Raw genomic sequence first — 23750 nt, 5'->3', positions numbered from 1 at the left:
GCTCCATTTTGTAATAGTCCTGAACAGTTCCCAGGTAGCACGTTCTGTTGCACAATATTATACAATAATGTGCGATGTTATATCGTTTAATATTTAATAATATTTTAAAATTAATAAATATTGTTTAATGTCATACAATATTGTTCCGAAATTTCCGGGTTCGTTTGGATAGTGGGAGTTATATGGTGTGAAGAACGCTCAATCACCAGACGGCAGTAGAAAATAAAACAACGATGTTTATTTACACGAAGACACACAGGACAGCACAAAGACGACAACTATATACAGCACAGAAGACGATTATCTTCAGCCGAGACGTGCAGCAACAACAGCATACACAGCAGCATATAAAAAGACAGACAGACAGTAGCGCACAGCTTAATTCAGCACTCACTTGACTCCGTCGCTGCTCCGCTAATCTCTGGAAGGCCAGTTCTTTCTGTCGATTCCGACTGCTCTCCGATCTGGTCCACGACTCCTCAATTCACCGTCGGTTCACAACTACTCTGCTCTGCTCTGTCGCTTCCGACTTCTCCTCAATTCACCACTCCCCGGCAGCTGCGAGTGCTTCCTTTTATAGGTCTCAGGAGGCGGGGCTAGAAGCCTCTCAACCAATCAGGAACGTTCGAGGCGTATCTCCGTTCCTACTGGACGGTTCGGGAAAATTCTCGATGTTTCGGGTATAATCTATTTTGGCGCCAAATTCGTCACCAAGTTTGTCGCCAAGCTCTGGGACATCCTGTGGAACCGACTATGCTGGAAAGCCGCATCACAAATTCGTAACAATATTGTACAATATATGTGCACCACTCTCTTTTTTTTCTATTGGCTCTATTTTATCTCACAAATGAAGCAAAATTCAAATTTCGAACGTAAATTTTTGGACACACTATATAATGAAATAGCCAATTATACAGATATTTGATTCCTTAATATGTTTTTTTTTTGCATCGCATTTTAGGTAGTTTAATTTTTATTTTGTTTTACAAGGGTACTCAATTTATTCATATTAAAATTAAACATCTTCTAAATTTCATAATATTATTGCAAAAATTTACAAACTATTACTTATTTATTATACATCTATGATAAAATATTTCTTTTGAAAAGGAAATGATCAGTGTTATAATGAAATAAATAAAAAGAAAGGAAATATTACAGATAAATTCTTATGAACATTTTATTTTCAACTAAACCATTTATGCATTACATAATTTGCATACTTTGAATTATAATGTTTTCAATACTGAATTCACATTTATCACAATCAAATGAAATATTTTGGATTAATTACAGTTTGGGAATGTACAAAACAGTTCTTATAATGAGTAATGAATACTGATGATTTATGTACCATTTATCAGCTTATCATTCCAGATTTATAGCCATTTTCTTTAATTTTTTTAAAATCGGAATTTCTCTAATACTTTCTTCACTTAATAATGGCCAAATGATACGGTGCGGTTTAGGCAATTTTTGTTCACATCGAAGTATTCTTGTAGGTGTAACAATGATATCAACAGGAACATCATGCTCTTTAAATAAATTATCAGGTATTGAACGCAAGACCTGGCAATCATGAACAACCGTTACGATTGTTGTTTCAGAATTCACAGCTCCCACTGCAGCCATCATGGCAAATCCCAAGTCAGCATATCCTCGACCTTTACCTATACGTTGACCTAAAATATTTGTAATAATTTTTGCATAGTTACAGATTTAATTAAAAAGAGCCTTTATAACAATATATCATAAAAATAATTAGTCAAATTTAAAAAAACAACAACAATATTCTCATATTGGAAAACATCTCTATGATGTCTGGATAATTATTTCATTGTTATAATTTTATAATGATTTTTTTTTAATTTAACCAAACAGTACAATTTTAAATTTATTTTATAGTTCAACTAATAAAATAAATTAAGAATATATATCCAGATATGATATTTTTATACCCACATACCTGCTTTGGATATATGACATTTGTATAAAATAACAAGAATATGTTAAGCTATATTGGATAATTATTAGAAAAATACAAATGATTCAAAATTTTTTAACTGATAAGGTTGAATGATTTACCTTTCAGAGACACGGCAACTGATCCTAAGATTAGTAAATCAATCTTGACTTTCTTATTCAAATCAAGCCTTACACTAAATTTTTTAACCCCCTAAAAAACCAATTTTTATGTAAGCGAAGGGAAATTAATTAAAATAAACAAAAAAAAAATCTATCTAAAACACATTTAAAATGGAATTAATCAGTAAAAAGTCAATTTAAGAAAATGAACTGAAAGAAAGTTTCCCTCTCTCATTACACCAATGTCCCAAAAATTTTAAATACAAATGCAAAATTAAAAAGCATGTAATGGAGAAAAGAACTTTAAATGGTCAATTATTTCAGTTCAATAACTTTTATTCTCCGAAAAAGATTTTTAAATTAGTAAATACTATTTGACATATTACTAACTTTTTGAAATTTTAAGAGTATTTCACTCAAGAATAATATATATGTTAATGATATCTCTAAATCTAAATTATCCTAATTAATTTCCAAAGTTTTATCTTAATTTAATCCATATTAGTTAAATTCTAAAATGTTCTCTTATTTTCTAATCCAATTTCTTTTTTTTTATATATAATTAATGCTACACGAGCTCTGTAAAAATGCTTAAATCAGCGGTTCTCAAACTCTTAGTGGAGGAATAAAAATCTGTCATGCAAAACAAATTCTTTAAAAAGATATTTATGTTCTCTTTTCCTAAAACACGTGTAAAGAAATATCTATCAAAATCTCATAGTATATAATCACCGGGGAAAATATTTCTGTCTCTTTCCGCTCTTGTGTCATGTGTGTGTGTGTGTGCTGCTTCTGAATCAAAATATGAGAAATAAGAATGCTAGTAAAATAGAGTATAAGTTAAAATTTTTTAATGTATGTACTTAGCATAATATGTTATTTGATGTAATATGCCTTCAAAAGTATTGGTTTCTAATTTTTTTAAAAATTACTTTCTTTATCCAATAACTCCATCTATAAAAGCCAAATTAAATATATATTTCAATTACTGAATAATGTTTATTAAATTTCTAGCAATATAAATTTTCTTTTTTTTTTTAGAAGTGCTTAGATGACATTAGTGATCTAATACATGAAACTTTATTAAAAAATCTGTAACATTTGAAAAACTTACCTGAAAATGTTTATTAAAGAAAAGAAAGAAACTACTTAAATCATTACCTTAATTTACTAATAGAACTAGCTATTAGTTCAAAATTACCTCAGAAGTGGCACACATTTGAAGGGTGTGCTTATCAGCATTTTCTGGAGGAATTATTCTGTTTAGCAAACCACTTCTCAAACGAGGAGTAGATGCCAGCAAAATTTTATTATCCTGCAAAAGTAACAATAGTTTTCAGTATTTTATTTTGTATTTTGATAGAACATCAAAAGAGGCAATTAAATTTGCTTATCCAATATTACATTCAGCATATAATTTTAACATATATTACATAGTTTTTCAAAGTAGAAAATCGAATACTATTTATTCTATATTCGTTTCAAAATGTATAATTTAATTCATTCAATACAAACCTCTAAAGTCAAAAAACGTATAGGCTTTTGAGGCGAATCTGGATTAATTTTAACAACTTTTGCATTTTGATATTCATGAAGTTCTCTCACTTTATTACAAGCTATTTCAGCTCCCTAAAAGAATTTAAAAAAAAAGCAATTAAATTGTTTTGATTAAAAAAATTATTTATTTGCAACATACAATGTGTTTTTTCTCAAAAACTAGCAAATATGATAAATAGCTCAACGACACAAAAATAAATTATTTTATGAATTTATAATAAGAATATTATATTTTATTTAGAACTTCTTATACCTCCTCCCATTTGTTTTCGATCCCATTGTTCTATTTTTAAAAAATTTATATGCAGATTTTCCTACTGCTAACTGTGGTTAATTCTACCATAGAAATTCCAGGATACAGAATAAAAATAAATAATAATAATAATAATAAAAACTTGATCAATTACTTTTAATTATATACAACGTTGTATCTACAAATTTACATTTCATTAATACTTAATCCGATATTTCCAATTCGCTCGTAACGTAATGTAAGTGCCCTTCGTAATTACCTGGTTATACTGTCTCTGGGTTTTGCCCCCCTTTTTTTTCTCTCCTTGCTCGCTAATGCGCATGCTCCACAGCAAATGCAACATGTGATCGGGAGGAGATCTCACGTAATCTGCAACATTGCCTTCCACCTTTTCAGTCAATAGTCTGCAAACACATTCAAACTTCTTTACACTTTACCATACTATTATATTTGTCAAATTAGACAAAGGAACAAGACCGTAATAAAAATACAACACTTGCACAAGACGAATGTGAGTGGATAAAACACATTCAATGCAAATACAAAATTAAAATGAAGTACCAAAAATAAAGCTTCAATACAAATTAAAATTAACCCTTTCGCGGCGGGGCATTCAGAAACGAATTGCGCTCTAAGCAGCTGGCGTGACGGTCCTGCTCATCCAAATCAAAAACTTTTACAGTGAAATTGTGTGCGCTCCAAATACATTGTCGCAGATTGAATGTTTTCAGAATCAGCTTCTGAGTTACTTGACAGTAGGCATCTCCTGTTTTATGTATTTTGAATTCTACCTTTTTATCTAATTTCTCCAAACATTTCAGACAGGTCAGAATCCAATGACAATACCATACCATCGCAGCTCATATTCGTTGTGCATTTGTCCATGATCGGGGGAAAATTTGTAGATAATTATATTAATTAATTAAACAGTAGATAATTATATTATATCAGCTAGAGAAAGCATTGAGATTTTATAATTCTACAGTTATTGTTAGCCAGAGGAATAATAACATCATCCATATTCTTCTTTCTGGCGGATTATTTTATTCCAGTATGAGTAATCAGTATGAATAAACTCAGAATAATCGGTTTTAATAAACCTCAGTTGCTCATAACGATTAGGATTATTTTTAATACATGGGCTATTAAATCCCAGTACATTCGCTTTTTGCTGGTATCTCCCAGTAGCATAATTTCTCCCAGATCGGGAAGTTAGGTGTTATGGTATTTAATTGAATGCTACGTAATTGTTCAAAATATTCGATGCGGAATCTTACTCTGAGTTGTTCTCACATTTTTTATAAATATTTTGCCCTATTACTAAATCTCTCCTTATTTATGTTACCAATATCAAATATTCCTAATTCAAGAATGCCTTTTTAAAAAAATTTTATCATGAATATTTATTAATGATTTATATTTGTTGAGCTTTGTTAGAAATAGTTAAAAAAAATAATGATTTTTATAAGTTAAGGTTTAATACAACAAAGCATTAATTATTATTATTATTGCTCGTCTTTTCCAGAGCAAGTTTAGTTTTAGCTGTACAAGTTGCAGTATTTTTTAACGTCTCGCAACAGTTTCGTTTGAAAAAAAAAAAAAATCGAACAAAAAGTCTTCATTCTTATTCCTGTTCTGTTTTTGACCAATGACAGTTGAAGAGATAGGATGATATAAAGATAGTTGCATTTCTCTCGGACATAAATTTGAGGATCAGTCCCACCATTAAATCCTCTCTGGGTCAGCCTACATTAACCCCATTTTTTTCACAGATGTGGGGGCATCATTAAATTATAAGGCACTTCCAGCTGGTTCCAGTGTAGAAACAAAAAATTGGTCTCCTTTTTTTCCCCCGATTTTTTTTGAGAAATGCGCACATTTTACTTAGGGTGATAAAACATCCAGAAAGGTCAGTGCTATATATATATATGTGTGGGTGTGATGGGTTTTAATGCATCAGTCCACTTGGATTAGCTTAATCTTTTTATTCTTGATTAACAAAGGATGATTATGATAATTTTTACAAGTGAGAATTCAATGATGAAGGAATTTATTTTGCATGAAGATGGACAGTTGAATGTTGTTTAAAGGATCTTTCCCAACTACGCGTGGTACACTGGCATTTGCAGAGGAATCCTTCTACGCAAGAATTCCAGTCTCGGCCCCTTTTCAGAGTATCACATCTCGATTTTCGGTCACACCCTTCTCGGCGGACGTCCGTTCTCTCCCCTTGTCTAGTGAACTCTGAACTCTGCCCTCCGACTGCTGGCTATCACCGGATGAACTCAGAGCGCCCTCTCGTGGAGTTAATTTACCACATATATATTTTCTAGCGTTATACATATAAAAAAGTATTACATTTTGACTCGGAATAATTTTTAAAAAATCATGCATTTTTACAAAATATATTTTAAATATTTTTAAAAATATTTAATCTTCCTGTTTAAAGATGGGATTTTTATGAAGCGTTTGGTGTGCTTTCAAAATCTTTAATGGTGATGAAACTAAAAAGACTGTGTATTTTCCACAACATAAAAAAAAAGGATTATTTTTTTCCCCCCGTATTTTCAGGAGTATTTTTTTTCAAGGAATTAAGTTTTCGTGTTAAGTTATGTGACAGTTCTTAAATTTGCCGCAACAATTTATGATTTGTAAATTGTAATAACTGACATGTTATACATTACATGTACTGATTTATAATGTATATATCTGTAAAAGAAACTAATCCATCAAAATTTCTAGAATTAAGATATTTCATAGTTAAAATCTAATTCACTGAACTTAAATGCTTTTCTTTTTCTGAGTCTAAATATTACTTGTAGAAAATAAAAGAAAAAAAATCATAAACTAGTCTGTGATAACACACACACACGCACACAAAGTGTCAATAATTTGGCTTTAATTACTGTTAGTATTCCCGTAAACGGGTTCACTTTAATACAAACTCAATCATTTAGCTAATAGTAATTCTTTTTTTGTGGAAATAATAAATACTATCCATGTGATTTTTATACCAAAATTAATAAAATTTTCGAAATTTTTTCATAATATATATTTTTATGAAAGCTTTTATACTGAATGCAATTTTAATGATTTTTTTATGTTGATAATATTCCTAAGAATCCATTAAATCAGTTCTAAGAATAATATATATCAAGATTTCTTTTTCTTAATGGGACCTCATACTGGAAGAGTTTAGATATTTATATTATATCCTAGTTTATTTTGAATTTAAATTTCCAAAAAGGAAAGAATTCGATTTTTTTCCCTATCATTTAAAAACATTAAATTAGTACAAAAACAAACAGATTGCAAACACCAACATTAAAATTATCATTTCATCTTTCAACAATCACTCATTATATTTTGTGATAAATTAAGTTCAGTCTAAAAAAAATTCTTTTTAACATATGAAAAATTTAGGAAAAATAGAAATAAATAAATAAAAGAACCAACATCTTGCAAGTGGACATGAAATGAGAATACTCAAAAATGTCCAAATAATGTCATTTCCTAGGCATAAGGTCAAGAGGGGGTGGGTCAATGTCACATCCTTTTCTGCGTACAGGAAGATAAAGATGTGACACTTCTGCAAAAAGAAATTTCACCCCCCTTCTTTATTTTATGGGAGCTGAAAATTATTAACTTGTATATCAGTTAGTGAAAAAAAGCAAACTGGTTCTCACTGATTTGGAAATAAATTTGAAATAAGTCCCAAATAAAATATTTTTCCGAAGTAAAATATTCTGAACTTTGAATGAAGGTTGTTCTTAATTAGAATGCATTATAGAACAGCACTCTTGTAAATCAAAATATGTTGCCCATTTAGTTCAGGGAAGAAAAAAAATGATTTTGGATCATCATCTCGATATGCTATATCTTACTCGATTAATAATATATTCAAATCATATAATATTGCTAATCATATTGCAAATTATTTAGAGCAAATGGTATTGATATAGTTTTTTCTTCAATATTTTTATAATTTTACAATTTAATATAACTGCTTTTGAAGTGATTTATTGATCTGCTGTTTTTTTTTGTTGTTGTTGCTTTTTGCGTTTCTATACATACATGCCTCTCCCCCCATACACATTTCGCTTTATTCGTTTTCCTTTTCTTTCATTCATTTTTTTAGAGTCCAGAAAACTAGCCTACAACGCAAAAAAAATTGCAGCTAACTCAGCAATGCGCTGTATTATGAAATGCATCATGACTGTTCACATTTCACGTGAAAATACTTTATATGTAGAGCGCCTTTGTTTCAGAACGTCTATTGCGAACCGAAACTAAAAGTAGCTCAACTTCAAAAATCATTGGATTTCTACATCCTGGCTGGCTCATCAATAAAATGTGGTAAACTCTACTATACGAATTCCAGTGTATAGAACAAAAGAGGCTGATCAGTTACTTTTAAAGTACTTAATTATGTACAACATTCTACATACATATTGACATTTCAATAACACCTAATCAGGCATTTCCCCGTCGATCGTAACATAAAAACCCTTTGTTTGTGGTTATATTGTCTGCGAGTTTCAGCCCCTATCTCCTTTCTTCTCATTTGCTAATACACATGCTTCACAAAGAATGTGGCTTACATGTGATCCAGCGAGGAAGAGATCTTACGTAATCTTCAGCAACTGATATTGATACTTAATAGATTTAATTAAAAATTTAAAAAAAAAAGTCGATAGAAAAATTAATTTTAGAATACCTAGTAAAAATTTTAAAAAAAAATGACTTTGAATTTTATGTATTCAGTACATTGAAAAAAAAATATTACTTGATATTTTATACTGAAAGTAAAAAATACATGGAAACTTCAAAACTGAATTTTTGATAAACAGTCTTTACTGTTTTGTTTATTAATGTACAAAAATCTTTAACAATTATGAAGAATTTCTTCACTTAACATGAGATGCTTACGATTTAGAAATCTTAATGAAAGTTTATTCTTAACTTTTAATAATTAAGTATGAACTTAAGTTAACGAATTACATTAATTTTCAATTTTTAAGTATAATAAACGAACAGGAAATGTTTCTTCAAAATGCAAACTCATTGCTTATTATTCAGTCCTATATTGAAATCATTTTATAAGCTCTAGGGAGAGCTTTTTTCTACGAAAGCCTCTGAACTTACTTCGAAGTTCGGAATACGATTATAGACGGGTCTTGGAAACCGTGCTATATCATTTGATTCCAAATATGACCATATCTGCTGTCTGATGGATTCTTTAGTGTCAGATGCCATTACTTTGCATTTACTTATAGCTCATCATGAGAAAACTGAAGATATTGTGCAACATTTCAATTCTTTGATTAGAAACACGATAAATATATGATGATAGGATGGAACAGGTTTGATAAAGGTCTGCATTAACGAAATGTTTTGTATCGGTGACTTTGTAATCTAGCTAAATGCCGTTTTTTTAAATAAAAAACACAACCAGAATTGAAGAAACAAAATCCGGAGTAAGCCATTAACTCTCCGTTCAATATGTATCTTCCATTTTAATTGGATTTCATATATAATACTAATAATTAATCAATTAAGAGATTATCTGTAGTCGCAGTTCCATGTCCACGCTTGTTTATTTACATTTAGAGGAAAAACTGATAAAGTTCGTGTTATTCTTACCTGTATGCGCAAGCGCAAAGTATCCTGACAAACTTAATGGATAATAGTATATGAATAATAACTAATAAATGATAAAGATATTATTATAATCAATATAAAAAAAGCTTGAAAAATTGAGGAATAGGTCGTAAAATTGCATCCATTAAGAATATTCCCAAATGAATCTAAATTGCAAGCACTTTTAGTTCAAGTGCATTATTGCACAATGCGACTATTTTCTACGTTTCTACTGACTAAGTATGCGCGAAGATTATGCACTTCCGGCAAGTATTTGTAACCACAGTGAGTAAACAAACAAATGTGGTGCTAGTCGGGTAATCCGGACTATGAATGCATCATATTGTAGTTTCTCTTAAAATGCTGAAACTGTTTACGTAATACTATGGCATCGCCATTAGATATAAGCAAAGAATCCATAAGACAACAGATATGGTCTTATTTAGAATCAAATGATATTGCTCGTTTTCCAAGACCTGTGTATAATAGAATTCCGAATTTCGATGTATGTAAATACAATTATAATTTTCAAATGTAAAGTTTGAAAAAATGAATAATTTTTAAATACAAAATTTACGTTATCTGTTGAGAATATTTGAAAAAATTTAAATAAAATTGTTAACTTTTTTATATATTACAATTATACTTTGAATGCATGCCTTATATTTAATTCTTATTTATTTTTATTTTAACTTATTTTTACAAAAATTTGGTGTTAATATAAAAGTAAAGCTTATTTTCTTTTATCACTCATTTATTATGTTCTCTTGCATTTTCACTCCTTACAATTTTGTATGTTTCTGAATAAATTTCCTATAAAAATTGTAAATTTGTCTCTGATGCAAGAAGTTTATAAATAATCTTAATTTTGTGAAAATATTATCAATATTAAGAAAAAGTAAAAACTTTTTGTCGATAGAATTAAATTTATTTTAAAATAATTTATTTATTTATTTATTTTTAGCATAAAATCATGTAATAAAGTGTGTATGAATTTAAAACAAAATCTACTCTATAAATAATGGTTGTATTTATAATGAATTTGATACTGATTTCTGTATTTTATTCTAAACACCATTATGTAAGTTATAAAGAAAACCATCTTGATTTAGATATTATCATTTAAATATGTTAAATAATTATGTCAATTGAAAATTTCTTTGTGCAACATTATTTAATTTTATGTCACATATATAGCATCATTTTGCTTTTAAACGTCTTCAATTAATACAGAAGGAATATATAGCAGTCAAGTTATCTCAAATTTTGATTATCGACTTGTTTTGTAAGAAGATTTTTTTATTTGCTCATCTATGTTTAATTATTTTCAGTAATATTTCATAAATTTCCAGTAATGTTTCCGAAGGCAGTTTCGAAGACTGTGAAGAGACTTTCAATTTTTTAACTTTGTTTTATTTCTATCCCGGGAGCCATGATTTTTTGGACAAGCAGAAGCAACACAGAGGGACACAACACAAAATGAGGAAAAGCTCATGAAAATTTTATTCCTGTGAATATATACTGTGAGATTTTAATAGGGATTTCTCTTCACGTATCAATCACAAGTAAGGGAAACATAGGGATCTTTTAGTGGAATTTGTTTATATCAGCAATATTTTATCCCTTCACTCAGAGTGTGGGAACATGTCGGCTTTTAGCCGATTCAGCACTTTTAGAACTCATGTTGAATTAATTAGATAGAAAAAAAAGAATGTAATTGGGAAATAAGAGAATATTTTAGAATGAAGTTAATGCAGATTAAATTAAGCTAAAAATTAGGAAATTAAGTTTAAATTAAATTTTAGAATATCATTACACACACACACACACACACATATATATATATAACATTACGATTTCTCAATTGAAGGATACCAAAATTTTTTTCATATCGATATACTGCAATGACTTGGTTGGGAAATCAAGGTACCTGGTAATAACATGTTTCAGATTTATTTTTATCAAATATCTTCCATTTATATTGGATTGGCTCATGTTAAATCTGATGTGGAGAATCAGAACCTACATATTGGTGTGACATAGAAATTTTAAGTTTAAAATGATGATTTGGATGTCATTTTCTGTCTTTAATTACAATTCAAAATAACAAAATCTCTCTATAATTAATCTTCAAAACTACAATACAAATTTAATTTAAAAAGTTTAATTTTATTTTGATGTGGCAATTTTTGAAATTTTGATATTATTCAAGTTTCAGTATAATTCAGTAATATATTTTAAAAAAACTGAGCATTTCATCCAAGTTCCAGTTTTAATCATTGCTTGAATGAAAAGAAGGATGAATGGAAACATATTATAGGAAAAAGTATAATATAAAATATTTGTAGATCTATTTTGCTGAATTCATAATTCTAAAAGGATTAAAATGAAGTGTTTTAATTTTTAATAAACTGTGGGCAGTTAAAATAAGAAACAAACTTAAAGCATAATAAATCATTACACTTTGTGGGGGATAAGATGTAACAAATATTTATGATTTTAAGATGTCCAAACATTTTTAAAAAAAATAAAAGTAAGAGAGTGAGAAATTTCCATTACAGAATATTTAAATTAATTAAAAATTAATAATTGATATGAAACTAATAATAAATTAATTAGAAATTGATAATTGATATCAAACTAATAATAAATTAATTAGAAATTAATAATTGATATTAAACTAATAATAAATTAATTAGAAATTAATAATTGATATTAAACTAATAATAAATTAATTAGAAATTAATAATTGATATTAAACTAATAATAAATTAATTAGAAATTAATCATTGATATTAAACTAATAATAAATTAATTAGAAATTAATAATTGATATTAAACTAATAATAAATTAATTAGAAATTAATAAATTAATTAGAAATTAATAAATTAATTAGAAAAAATTAATATTTAATTTGTGTTTTACATGGTGAATTATAATTCTAATATTATGTCAAATACATTTATGCTAGTTGAGCAACTTTTCTACACAAAGTGGATAGATGAAATGTTGTTATGCTTTTTTTTTGCAGGCACATTTTATGTAAACCTTTATTAAATTAACTTTTATATAATAAGAAGATGAAGTTTCAAAATTCTGTTTTAAAACTGGGATTTTAGAGGAATGGACTTCTGTCCTTTTCAAGTTGCATGAAGATAAATGCTATGACTCAATATAACTTTCAGTATAACAGTCTATTCTAGCATTCTTCCATTAGTAATAAATATGCCATTTCAGTTGTTTCATGTTTCTTGTATCCTTCCTTTAAAGTCTATTTCCTTTTAGGGAGCTGAAAAAGCTTGCAGCAAAGTGAAGCAACTAAAGGAATATCAGATGGCAAAAACTGTTAAAGTTAATCCAGATTCTCCCCAGAAACATATACGTTTTTTGATATTAGAGGTAATTTTGGAGCATAATGTATTTTATATGCAACTAAAATTTTTTTGTAAAATTGGAAACAATTTTTTTTTCTAATGTAGTTGTCTAATAATAAGCAATATATTTTTTTACAGAGATGTTTGACTGGAAATTATTGTAATAAACAACTGGTATCTTATCCTGCATAAATTTTTAGTGCATTAAGAGTTTGTTTTTGATAGTTTTATAAATATATTTATTTATAAGATTTGTTCAATTTAATTATATTTAGACTATTATACATATTTATTTGACAAATTACATCTAAAAATAATTATAATGTAATTTAAAAAAAAATATTTTTATTAATTTTAAGAGAAAAATTTTATGAAATTTCAAAAATTCTATTTTAAAAATTTCTTATCAATAATTAGAGGTAAAATTTTAACCAGAAAATATTTGAAACCAGATATATTAGGAAAAAAACATTAAAAATTATTCATAAAATCATTTTGATGCATTTCTTAAAATAATTATTAAGAACAATCCCCATAGTTGTTTGAATTTCCCTAACTTCTGAAAATAGAAGCATATATGCATAGATTTCTTGATCCATTAAAATAATAATGATATAGTTGTAGTTATTATTTTGATTGATTGGATGAATGGATTATTTAGATTATTTTAAGTTAATTAATTGACAATGCAATTTTCTACAAATAATTAATATGCTCCTTATATATATATATATATATATATATATATATATATATACATATATATATATATATATATATATATATATATATATGGCATTATAGAAGAAAAGTTTTTAATTATTGAGATGCTTTATAGGTAAAATTGTATTCCTTTTTATGCATTCAAAAATATGAAATTCAAAGTTACTGAAAGTTTCTAATTGCACTGGAGAATTATTTTTCTCTAGCTAAACATATTTAAAATTCTCTTTACTTTGTAAATTTGTTTTAAATTACCAGAATTCATTTTTTTTATCAATAAAGAAAAATATCCCACCTTGGGGTATTTCAGAATATGAGGAAAGTAAACTTCTGGTGTGGTGGTTAGTTCTCACCACACCAGAAATTTATAATATATAATGAATATAGTAATGGTGTAGGGATCACTACTTCATACTAATAACTAGACCTGCCTTTTATGAGAGGAGTTATACTATGGCTAGTAGTGACTCTTAGGATTCAACCACATTTCCTACCCATGTTGTTATGGTGTCCGAATCATTCAGCTATATCGTATGCCTAAAGGAGTGGCAGGATTGATTAGTTTGTGGTTGTATTAAAAAAAAAAAAACATATATATACATCTTCTATAATCATTCCCTAAAATTTTATAACTAAAGTCTTTTTAATTAGAAGCTTGAATGATAAAATTGTTTTTATCGTTATAAAATTATTATATCAATAATTTATTTTATTGGTTTCATATTTTACAATTTTTTTATGAGTCATACAGAAAATTAATAATCTATTAAAAATGATAAAATTTTTAGAATATTAGAATTTTTATAAACTTGATAAATCAAAGTATTTCTTCAGGATAATAAAGTTTTGCTGGTTCCAACACCTCGTTTAAGAAATGGTCTTTTGAACAGAATAACACCTCCACCAATGGCCAATAAACATACTCTTCATATATGCTCTACTTCTGAAGTAGGTTTTAATTATATTTTATGTTTTATTCAATATTTTATTTACTAAATGTTATTTAGCAGCATTATCATCATTACTTAAAAAATCTAAATATTTGTTATTTACCTAAAAAAAAAATCATTCTAAAAATATGCATAAACTAAGCCTCTCATATTAAAAAAAAAAAAAAAAAAAAAAAAAAAAACAATCATCAATTTTTTTTTTTTTTTTTTAAATCTATAATTATGCTTTTAGTGTAAAAATATTTGCAAGAATGAAACTAAAAATCAAGTTGAATTATTTAATGACGCATTTTAATGATCTCACAAATTCACAATTTAATAAGTTACATAAAAATTATTAAAATGCATTTTATTTACTATTTTCAGACTTATTTTTAATGAAATTTATGATTTTTTTTTTAAATATAATATTTACAGAATGTCTAAAATAAGCAAACTTATATCAAGATTTTTTTAATTATGTATTACAAGTAAAATATATTGATGAATTTTAGGGTTACAAAAAGAAGTTTTTTTTTTTTTTTTTTTTTTTTTTTTTTTTTTTTTTTACATTCTTAATTATTAATAATACAAATAATTTAGAAAACCATAAAGATTTGAGAAACTTTATTTAAATTTTTCATATAACTGCATTAAAAGATATTTTTTTCAGTCATGCCATTTTATTGTTATTTTTATTATATTTTTTTAATAACAGAAAATGAAAATAAATAAGTCATTTTAATTTAAAATATTTTTAAAATTTATAAGGGAATTGTTTAATTCTTTCCCTTTTATCTTTCATTTCTTTATTTATCATGCTTGTTGGGGGCCTGGAAAACATTTTTTTTTTTGCCATACTTGAACAATTGAATTACTCACAATCAAATGGATTTGAAAGTGGGGGAAAAAAAATAAACAACTCAATCGTGTAATGTGTTTAACTTTTGAATGTTACTCAATGTTTTTGCAGATGAAGTTCAAATTATTAATCTATATGAGTCATATTATAAATAATTTCATATTCATCTTTTCTTATTTTAAAGAAATTTTAAGAAATGAATTAAATAGAGTGAGTAGTAAATGAAGTTATAAAAAAGCATTTTCATTAGGTTTTTCTTTGATTAGATTCTATTTTCATTCTGATTATAGAAATCAGAATGAAAATAGAATCATTCTGATTAATGAAATAATAATTTTAAAATTTCAACTGAAATTCTTAATAATTATGTAATGAAAAACGATTGATCAAAGCTGAAATGCAATCTAAATTACTGAGCTATAAACCTAATAATTTGAATATATTGTTACAAAAACCTGTAATGTTGCTTTCCAGCAAGAATAGTTTCATCGTAAGAAAGACCGTTTCACAGTGAGCTCTGTTGGGTGCTGATCGAGTGCCGCATCAATGATCTCAGAGCTTGGCGACAAAATAGATATTGCTGGAAACTTCGAGAATGTTAGCAATTGAGCCAATAGAAGTCGAGATACTTCTGATTGGGTCAGAAACTTCTCGGCCCGGGAACTTTAAAAGACCGGCAGTCTCAAGCCGAAATGAATTGGAATCGTGCCCGTAGTGGGATTCGTAGTCAAGTAACGAGTTGTCTAGAGGATAACGAAGCAACGGCGGAATAGTCCGGCGAAATGCCAGCATTGTGTGGAGCCCAAGCTATTCTGAACTAAGCTGTGTGCTGAATCCTGATGTTTATTGTTGAAGCAGCATCGAGTCCTGTGAGGAGTGGCCACTCGTGTCGGCAGCTAGATACAACCAAAGCGAGGAGACAGTGGAGAAAAACAGCCGTTTGGAGAGACCCTAGAGTGAAGCTACGAAGATTCCCTCTCCTGCTGAATTCTATCTGGCCGCTTTATGTGCTGTGGTTGTTATTACTACCGATTACGACTTGTGGGCTACTGTTTGTGGAAGTGTGCTGCTATGTGTTGCTTGTCCTCATCTCGGCTGTATATATTTGTCGTCCGTGTATTCGTCTCTTCGTATGTAATAAAAGTCGTCGTCTTTTGTTACTAAGGGACTGTTTAATTCATTTCAGCATCGACCAAAAAATCAAAAAGAACCCCAATGGAAGAAGTAAATCCGTACGAATATGTATATATAATGTTGTATGTTTCATTTAAAATATCTTTATATCTGCATGCAAAATAAAGGAAACGGAAATAATTTTGCAGATAAATCTTAATCTTTTGCAGCATATCTTAATATAACTTTTATTTAGAAGTGCAATGACAGATTTATGAGGTTCTAAAATAATGATGATGGCTACAATTTAGAGTATGATATAAATTAAGTTTCATAGAAATGATTATGTCCACAAATATATTAATGGATTAGAAATAAAAGTTCCTGTCTTGTATGTTACTGAAAATTAATAAATTCATTTTTTTTATATTCTGCAAAGTAAAGGCTCCTTTATTATTTTTTTTATTTGTGTGAGAATTAGTTCAATTATAAGTAAACATGAGGAGCTAATTCAGTCAAATCATTATCATCTGGAATGACAAAGCTTAATGGAATCTGTTTCATTTTTGTGACTCTTTTCTGTATTTTATACTTATTTTCTTTAATTTTTGTGTAAACAGAATCATACTAATATTTTACCATTCCTCTGAACCCTTGCTAAACATTTATAACTTGCAAAACTTTTCTTTGATAGTTGAAAATATTTCTTGGTTTGATCATGAAGTGAATTAATAGAACAAGCAATAAAAAGGGCTTTTGAAAACATTTTTTCTTCTAGGTTTTGTTGCTTATATATATATATATATATATATATATATATATATATATATATATATATATGTAACATATTTTGATTGAAGTAGAATGCAGCTTGGAAACAGTGAAGAGACTTGGTATTTTTAATTATCTTTTTATTCTATTCCGAGAGGCAGGCATGATTATATACAAGAAAACGCAGCGTGGCACACACAGAAGTAAGAAGAGCGATAAAAGGGACGAACAGATGATGACTTGCCTTATATAACATAGGATTGCTGGCCACGCGCCGAGGGAATAACCTTTGACACCTGTTCAAGGGTACCGAAGTATCACTCTCATTTGAAACGTAGTTCTTGATGGCGCATTATTTTTACAAAGGGATTAATTAAACTGAAAGTGGAATTGGATCACAAAATAAAAGAATATTTTATAATGAAGTTAGGAAGGGCTAAATTAAGGTAAAGTTTTGGAAATTAATTTGGATTAAATTAAGAGTTTAAAATATCATTACATTTATATATATATATATATTTCGGGTATTTATGATCAGCAGCATTTATGAAAATATTGTTAGTTTATATGATTATAACAACTATTAAAATATGAAATTTTCAATGTATGAGTTTTTTTTTTTTTGTCATTTTTAATTCAGATGATTTATATTTTGATAAACAAAAACTATTTATGTTGCTTGAGAACATGAAAATGAATAGAGTATTTTCCAGTAAAAAAAGGAAAATTATGTAAAAAATTCTTTATTTGATTTATACATTCTACTAGACTCTCGACAGTAAATAATACATTTTTTATTGGCATCAAAAAGTTTTTTACATAGCCATTTTTTTTCTAACTTTTTTAGATTAGGGAATTCTATAATTGTTAGTCCTCCCCCCCCTTGTTCTTTGTTTGCATTTCTTCCATATTTTGCATCCATGATATTATAAGAGTAAGAATTTTATTTTTTCAGGGTGTCAAAAGATATAGTACAAGACTTGGTTTGAACAGCAAAGTCAAAGTAGATTTAGTAATTTTAGGATCTGTTGCAGTTTCACCAAAAGGTAAACTATTTATTCAGAGAATTAAAAAAAAAAAATGCAAATGTTAGTTTTTGTGAAAATAAGAAATAATATATTATTTTTTATCATGCATGATGAATTTTGTTTGAAAGCTGTACTTATTGAAAAATTATTTAAAAAAAAAGAAATTACTTTTTTTTAAAGATTGCAGGAAAAATCGAGATTCAAAAGATGCTTACAAAAGTTACTCATATTATGCACAAAAAAAAAAAAGTTTTTATATCAATTCATTGTTATTGTAAAAGTCTAGCAAAAAAATTCAAATAACATTTTCTAATAATTTTTTTTTGTTGCTGATTTAAAAGATTTTTCTCTAAAAACAGGAGTCTATAATTGGATATTTATCCTATCCATGGTATCCATACAGATGTAGCGTTCTCTTATCTAGAGAAACAAATTGAATACAGTGCATTCAAGTCTAACTTCTAATCTAGAATATCCAAGTGATTAATATTTTAAGTATTCTTTTTCCTAACAATCAAACTGAAGTACATGATGCTCTGTTTCTTTTCAACTAACTATACATTTTTTTTTTCGTTTAAACATAATCAATTTATGTGTAACTGCAAATATTTACTGGTTTATTACAGAAGTGGTTTTGTCCTCTAGATTTCATTATTTGTTATCGCCATTATTAAATGAGATTTTTGTAGCTTTAGCCATATAAGAAAGAATGATATCTGCAGCAAATATACAGAAATCGCCTTAGAATCGTACATGAAATTTGACCTAACATAAAAAAAGAGGTACCAAGTCTTAATCACAGCCATTTTATTACATCAGTCAGTGAATTTGAGACAATTTAGAAGATCAACTCAGATAATTTTTCCACTAGATTACTCCTTGAATTTTTCTCATATGAGCTCATTCAAATAATAAAAACAAGGTTGGTTGACTTGTTGGGGGATCATGTTGAACATTTTATTTTTACATGATAGGCCACTACAAGGAGCATAAAGAAATTTCTATATTATTTCTTTCAAGAAGCTTTTGACAGTAAATAATGGAAAAAGTCTGAAATTTACTTTTGAAAGTAATTAATCATCAGTAGTTAATACTTTAAAAAATATCTCTTTCAGAACATCATACATTAATCTGTTTTCATAAGTTTTACTTTTTGGCTCAATTCTCCTATTTTTTTTTTAGAAATGTTATGCTTTTAATAATAAAATGATATTGCAATAGTATTTATATCATTGACTACAACCATTCTTTCGTATCCAGATAAATATTTTATAGAAAACCGCGTTTCCTTATTATAATGGATGAATAGTTTCTACAATTTCACATAAAAATAATTGCTTATTTTTGATATTCTAGGAAGACGTATTGGCAAAGGTGAGGGATATGCTGATATGGAATTTGCAATGATGGCTACAATGGGAGCTGTGAATTCTGAAACAACAGTTGTCACTGTAGTTCATGACTGTCAAGTGTTGGATACAATACCTGACCATTTGTTTGGAGAGCATGATGTTCCTGTTGATATTATTGTAACACCTACGAAGATAATTCATTGTGAACCAAAGTTACCTAAGCCAAGCCATATTATATGGTCTTTATTAAGCGAAGAAAAAATTAGCGAAATACCTATATTAAGAGAATTAAAAAAAATGGAAGAAAAGTTTAACACGTAATGTATTTTGAGATATGTATAATGTATTTGTAATGGGCACTTGTACATTAAATACTTGCTATTGGCAGACTTTAAGCTTAAGTGCATGACTTTGGGGAATATAGTGGATTAACTAATATGACATCTTTGCTGATTAATTGCAGGTATGAAGTTTTAACACCCTGACTGTTGTGGGGGTCACCAGTGATCATTGGGCCTATATAAATTACATTCTAAAATATTCAACGTGGCAGTCAGTATTTCAATACATAAGTAACACGTTATGATTCTACTAAGTAAATCTAAATCAAGCCAAGTAAACAAAATCAAATTTTTTGAACAGAATCCCTCTACTACCACCAAAGAAGATTTATTTAGAAAAAAAGTATAAAAATGTCTTTAAAAGATAAAATTAATGTTTTATTCCTGGCAGCTGAATCTCTTTTCTACTATCAGTTTTCTTACTACGACAGAAATCTTGTTGGTAATAATTATTTTTATCATTGAACTAAAGTGAAGTATGTGATCCTGGATCTTACAGGAAATGGATTTTCTTCTATAACTGAAAAATAAATTGCTCATAATAATAAAAATTTCTAAGCAAGCCAGTAATTTTAAGCCCTTTAAATCTGGCTATAAATTAATGTAAAAATAATTTCAAAATACCTTAAATTGAATTGATTAAATTTCTTAAAATATAAGATGAAGTAATTAGATAAGAGTGCAGGGTACTAATGACCATCTGACTCTATTTAAGTGGCATTCTAGAACATAAATGATCATATGGCTTGCCGATTATTTATACCACTAATGTATCATAGTAAGCTTAATACTCAGGATGAATTTGTAAATTTAATAAAAATAACCTAGCCATAAATTTAGTGAAAAAGAACCCTAAAATACCTGGTCATAAAATTTGTCACTGTGCATTACAGGTGTGATGTGCCTGATCAAAAGGATTTTTGTTTTATAAATCATGTTTTTCTTATTTGCACAGTTTTGTAAAGAATTTATTATGATTCAAAAATACGACAAGAATTAATATATATATATATATATATATATATATATATATATATATATATATATATATATATATATATATGCTATATCGACAACTTTTCTTCCTTGTATTAACAGAAGATAGTAAACTTTTTTTTTGAATGATTGTTTTTTTATTATATAAAATTGATTTTAGGGGTTCTGCTTTAAAATTTTGCTCTGCTAAGTATAATGAATTTTCATTGGAACACCAACAGATATAGAATTTATATTTATGCTTTCTTTTATATTTGCAGTGTAGTAGACAGAATCTTCAAATCTAAAGAGAGAAATTAGGTTTCAACTATAAATTTTAATTTAGCTTTAGCCGAGACATATTTTAATAATCAATAATCTTAAAGACTCATCTTTTTAAAACCAATTTTGTAATGCATATTTTATAATGATGGTAAATAAGACATTATTTATATTGTTAAGATTTAGTATAATAGAAGCATGGTTTGATTTTAAAATAAGCAATTTATTGCAAATAATTCATTCTTGTTCTCATTCTGGATATAAGAATGTTTATAAGAATACTTATAGGAAAATATTAAAATGAAAATGTTTTTTTTTCAATGTATTCCATAAATTCATTATATTTTTACTATTATAAATATTACTTTTTCTAAAAAAGTTTCTTCTTTCTTTTGAGAAACCTTATACATATTTTTAATATTTGTAATCAAATTTAATAATTGTGTTTATAGAATTTCAAATCCTTCCATGCTTTGTTATATACTTTTGAAACTTCAGGTCATTATGAATAAACAAATACTTGTGAAAGATGAGAGAGTACCACAACATTAAAAATATCAAACTAGTATTTGAAATATATTAAAGTTATTTAATATTTTCAAGATTATATTTAATTTTTGCATTAATTTCTTTATTTTGCATGCAGAACTGGGGTAGCTATTGATCCACTATTACGACTCTTGCTAAGCTGTGGGATATTTTAATTGCCCAGTATATTAATTTACTCATCTATTCAATTGCATCAATATATGTGTGATGATAACATAAATTACTCTTGAAGAAAAACAAGTAACTGTACTGGTATGATGATTTAGAAAGAGGGAAAGCACTTTTCTATTTCTCATCCAAAATCCTCATCTTAATATTTTGCATATCAGCGAGCATCATTATATTATTTAGAAAGAATGCAAAATGGTTTTTCAACTGAAATTTATTTATTTTTCTTATATATATATATGATATTTTAAACTTTAATTTCAATTTAATTAATTTCCAAGGTTTTATCTTAAATAAGCCCATAGTAACTTCATTCTAAAATATTCTCTTATTTCGTGATCCAATTCCACTGTCTCTACTTAATTAATTCAACAGAAGCTTTATAAAATTGCTGAATCAGCTAAAAGCCTAACTCCGCGTGAAGTGGTAGAAAAATGTCCAGTAAGCACATTCTTTTTAAAAGATCCCTGTGTTTCCTTACTTGTGATTGACATGCATCAGAAACCCCTATCGAAATCTCAGGTTATATAAGACGAGGCATAATTTATTTCTCTCTTCTTCCCCACTTCTGCTTTTGTGCCGAACTGAGGAGGACATGAATTGTCCACATCTTTGCTTGTAAATAATTATGCTTTCCCAGAATGGATATTAAAATTAATTTTAAAATGTAAAATGTCTCATCTATGGCTACAAACCTGCCTTCTGCTTCAAACAAAATAATGCTTACATATTAAAAAGTCGACAAGGATAGTTTCCTGTGAAAAATTGTCAAATGAACTAAAATAATTAAAATTAAATCCACGGGAAAGGAAAATGAATCAAGCAATAGCTCTTCGTTGCGGACAGCCGTCTCCTGTGTCTCCGTGGCCGTGGTTCGTCATGGCCAGCCGTCTACAGTCTTCCGTGGCATAGCTTCGCTGTGTCGTTACACGCCAGCCGATGAGATATCCTTGCGTTTGTGCTTCATATCGTCATGTGCATGCTCCTTATATCTTCAAGGAGTTCGGGCTCCTTACCATCATCATAAAAAAAAAAAAAAAAAATATGTCTTTGTACCTGTGCTGAATAATCCCGATCTTAACGTCATTTCCTTGTTATATTATCATCATAACATAAAAATAGCTTTCCGTCACCTGCTGTAGTCTCCAGTTCCAGTGCTCAAAATTGCATTTTGTGATTAATTAAACAAGTGATTATTCTTCAAAAAGTTATCAGTGTTTAAAAAATAATCATCCATCAGCTGACTCAATGAGTGAAATTCAAAATTTATATTTTGTACTTTTGATTTGATTTTAAATTGCATTTTTCTATTATAATATAATTGCAAATAATCTTTTTATATTATTATTCAAAATATCATGAGTTTTAGTTTAAAATATTGAGTTTTTAAATTTTTTCTAATCTATTATTTAAAAATTATGCATGCAGACCTTGTGAATGAAAAAGTAGCATACCAAGATTCTTATGTACTTAATAATTAATGGCACATTATAAGTAGACAAAGGTAGTAAATACGTCATGAGAAATTGTTACACCCCTGACAGTTATTAAGCTACCCTCTATTATCACTGTGTCCAAATACTTATTTTTTACAAAATACAAATATTTTTTATATTACATTTTTTTTATTTCAAATCTTATAAGCGTATTTTGAATCTTGTGTTTGTTACATTCATTCACATTGTTACATTGTTTTGTTTGATATTTTTGAATTTTGCACTTATTATTATCATTTCCAAATGATTTA

The 23750-nt window shown here is 27.7% G+C and overlaps 2 protein-coding genes across 4 annotated transcripts; one reads left to right on the top strand and one right to left on the bottom strand.

The window, feature by feature from the left end:
• Positions 1-1224: 1224 nt before the first annotated feature.
• On the bottom strand, positions 1225-9516 carry LOC129972289 (methenyltetrahydrofolate synthase domain-containing protein-like). 3 transcript variants are annotated; one of them, XM_056086373.1, is made up of 6 exons: positions 9041-9516; positions 4155-4299; positions 3601-3714; positions 3287-3400; positions 2086-2176; positions 1225-1682 (listed from the first exon to the last, which is right to left on the bottom strand). In XM_056086373.1, exons 2-6 carry the CDS (start codon positions 4236-4238, stop codon positions 1369-1371), a joined length of 717 nt encoding a protein of 238 aa, XP_055942348.1. In that variant the 5' UTR covers positions 4239-4299; positions 9041-9516; the 3' UTR covers positions 1225-1368. The 3 variants fall into 3 exon arrangements, with proteins under 3 accessions (XP_055942348.1, XP_055942347.1, XP_055942349.1); XM_056086372.1 differs by lacking the exon at positions 4155-4299 and having other exon boundaries at positions 9041-9515; XM_056086374.1 differs by lacking the exons at positions 3601-3714; positions 4155-4299 and having other exon boundaries at positions 9041-9515.
• Positions 9517-9783: 267 nt separating this feature from the next.
• On the top strand, positions 9784-20077 carry LOC129972288 (methenyltetrahydrofolate synthase domain-containing protein-like). The gene is made up of 5 exons (XM_056086371.1): positions 9784-10040; positions 12822-12935; positions 14468-14581; positions 18264-18354; positions 19693-20077. Exons 1-5 carry the CDS (start codon positions 9921-9923, stop codon positions 20007-20009), a joined length of 756 nt encoding a protein of 251 aa, XP_055942346.1. The 5' UTR covers positions 9784-9920; the 3' UTR covers positions 20010-20077.
• Positions 20078-23750: the final 3673 nt, after the last annotated feature.

This window comes from Argiope bruennichi, chromosome 6, assembly GCF_947563725.1.
Source record: "Argiope bruennichi chromosome 6, qqArgBrue1.1, whole genome shotgun sequence".
Taxonomy (NCBI): domain Eukaryota; kingdom Metazoa; phylum Arthropoda; class Arachnida; order Araneae; family Araneidae; genus Argiope; species Argiope bruennichi.
This window is presented reverse-complemented; position numbering and strand designations above follow the sequence as displayed.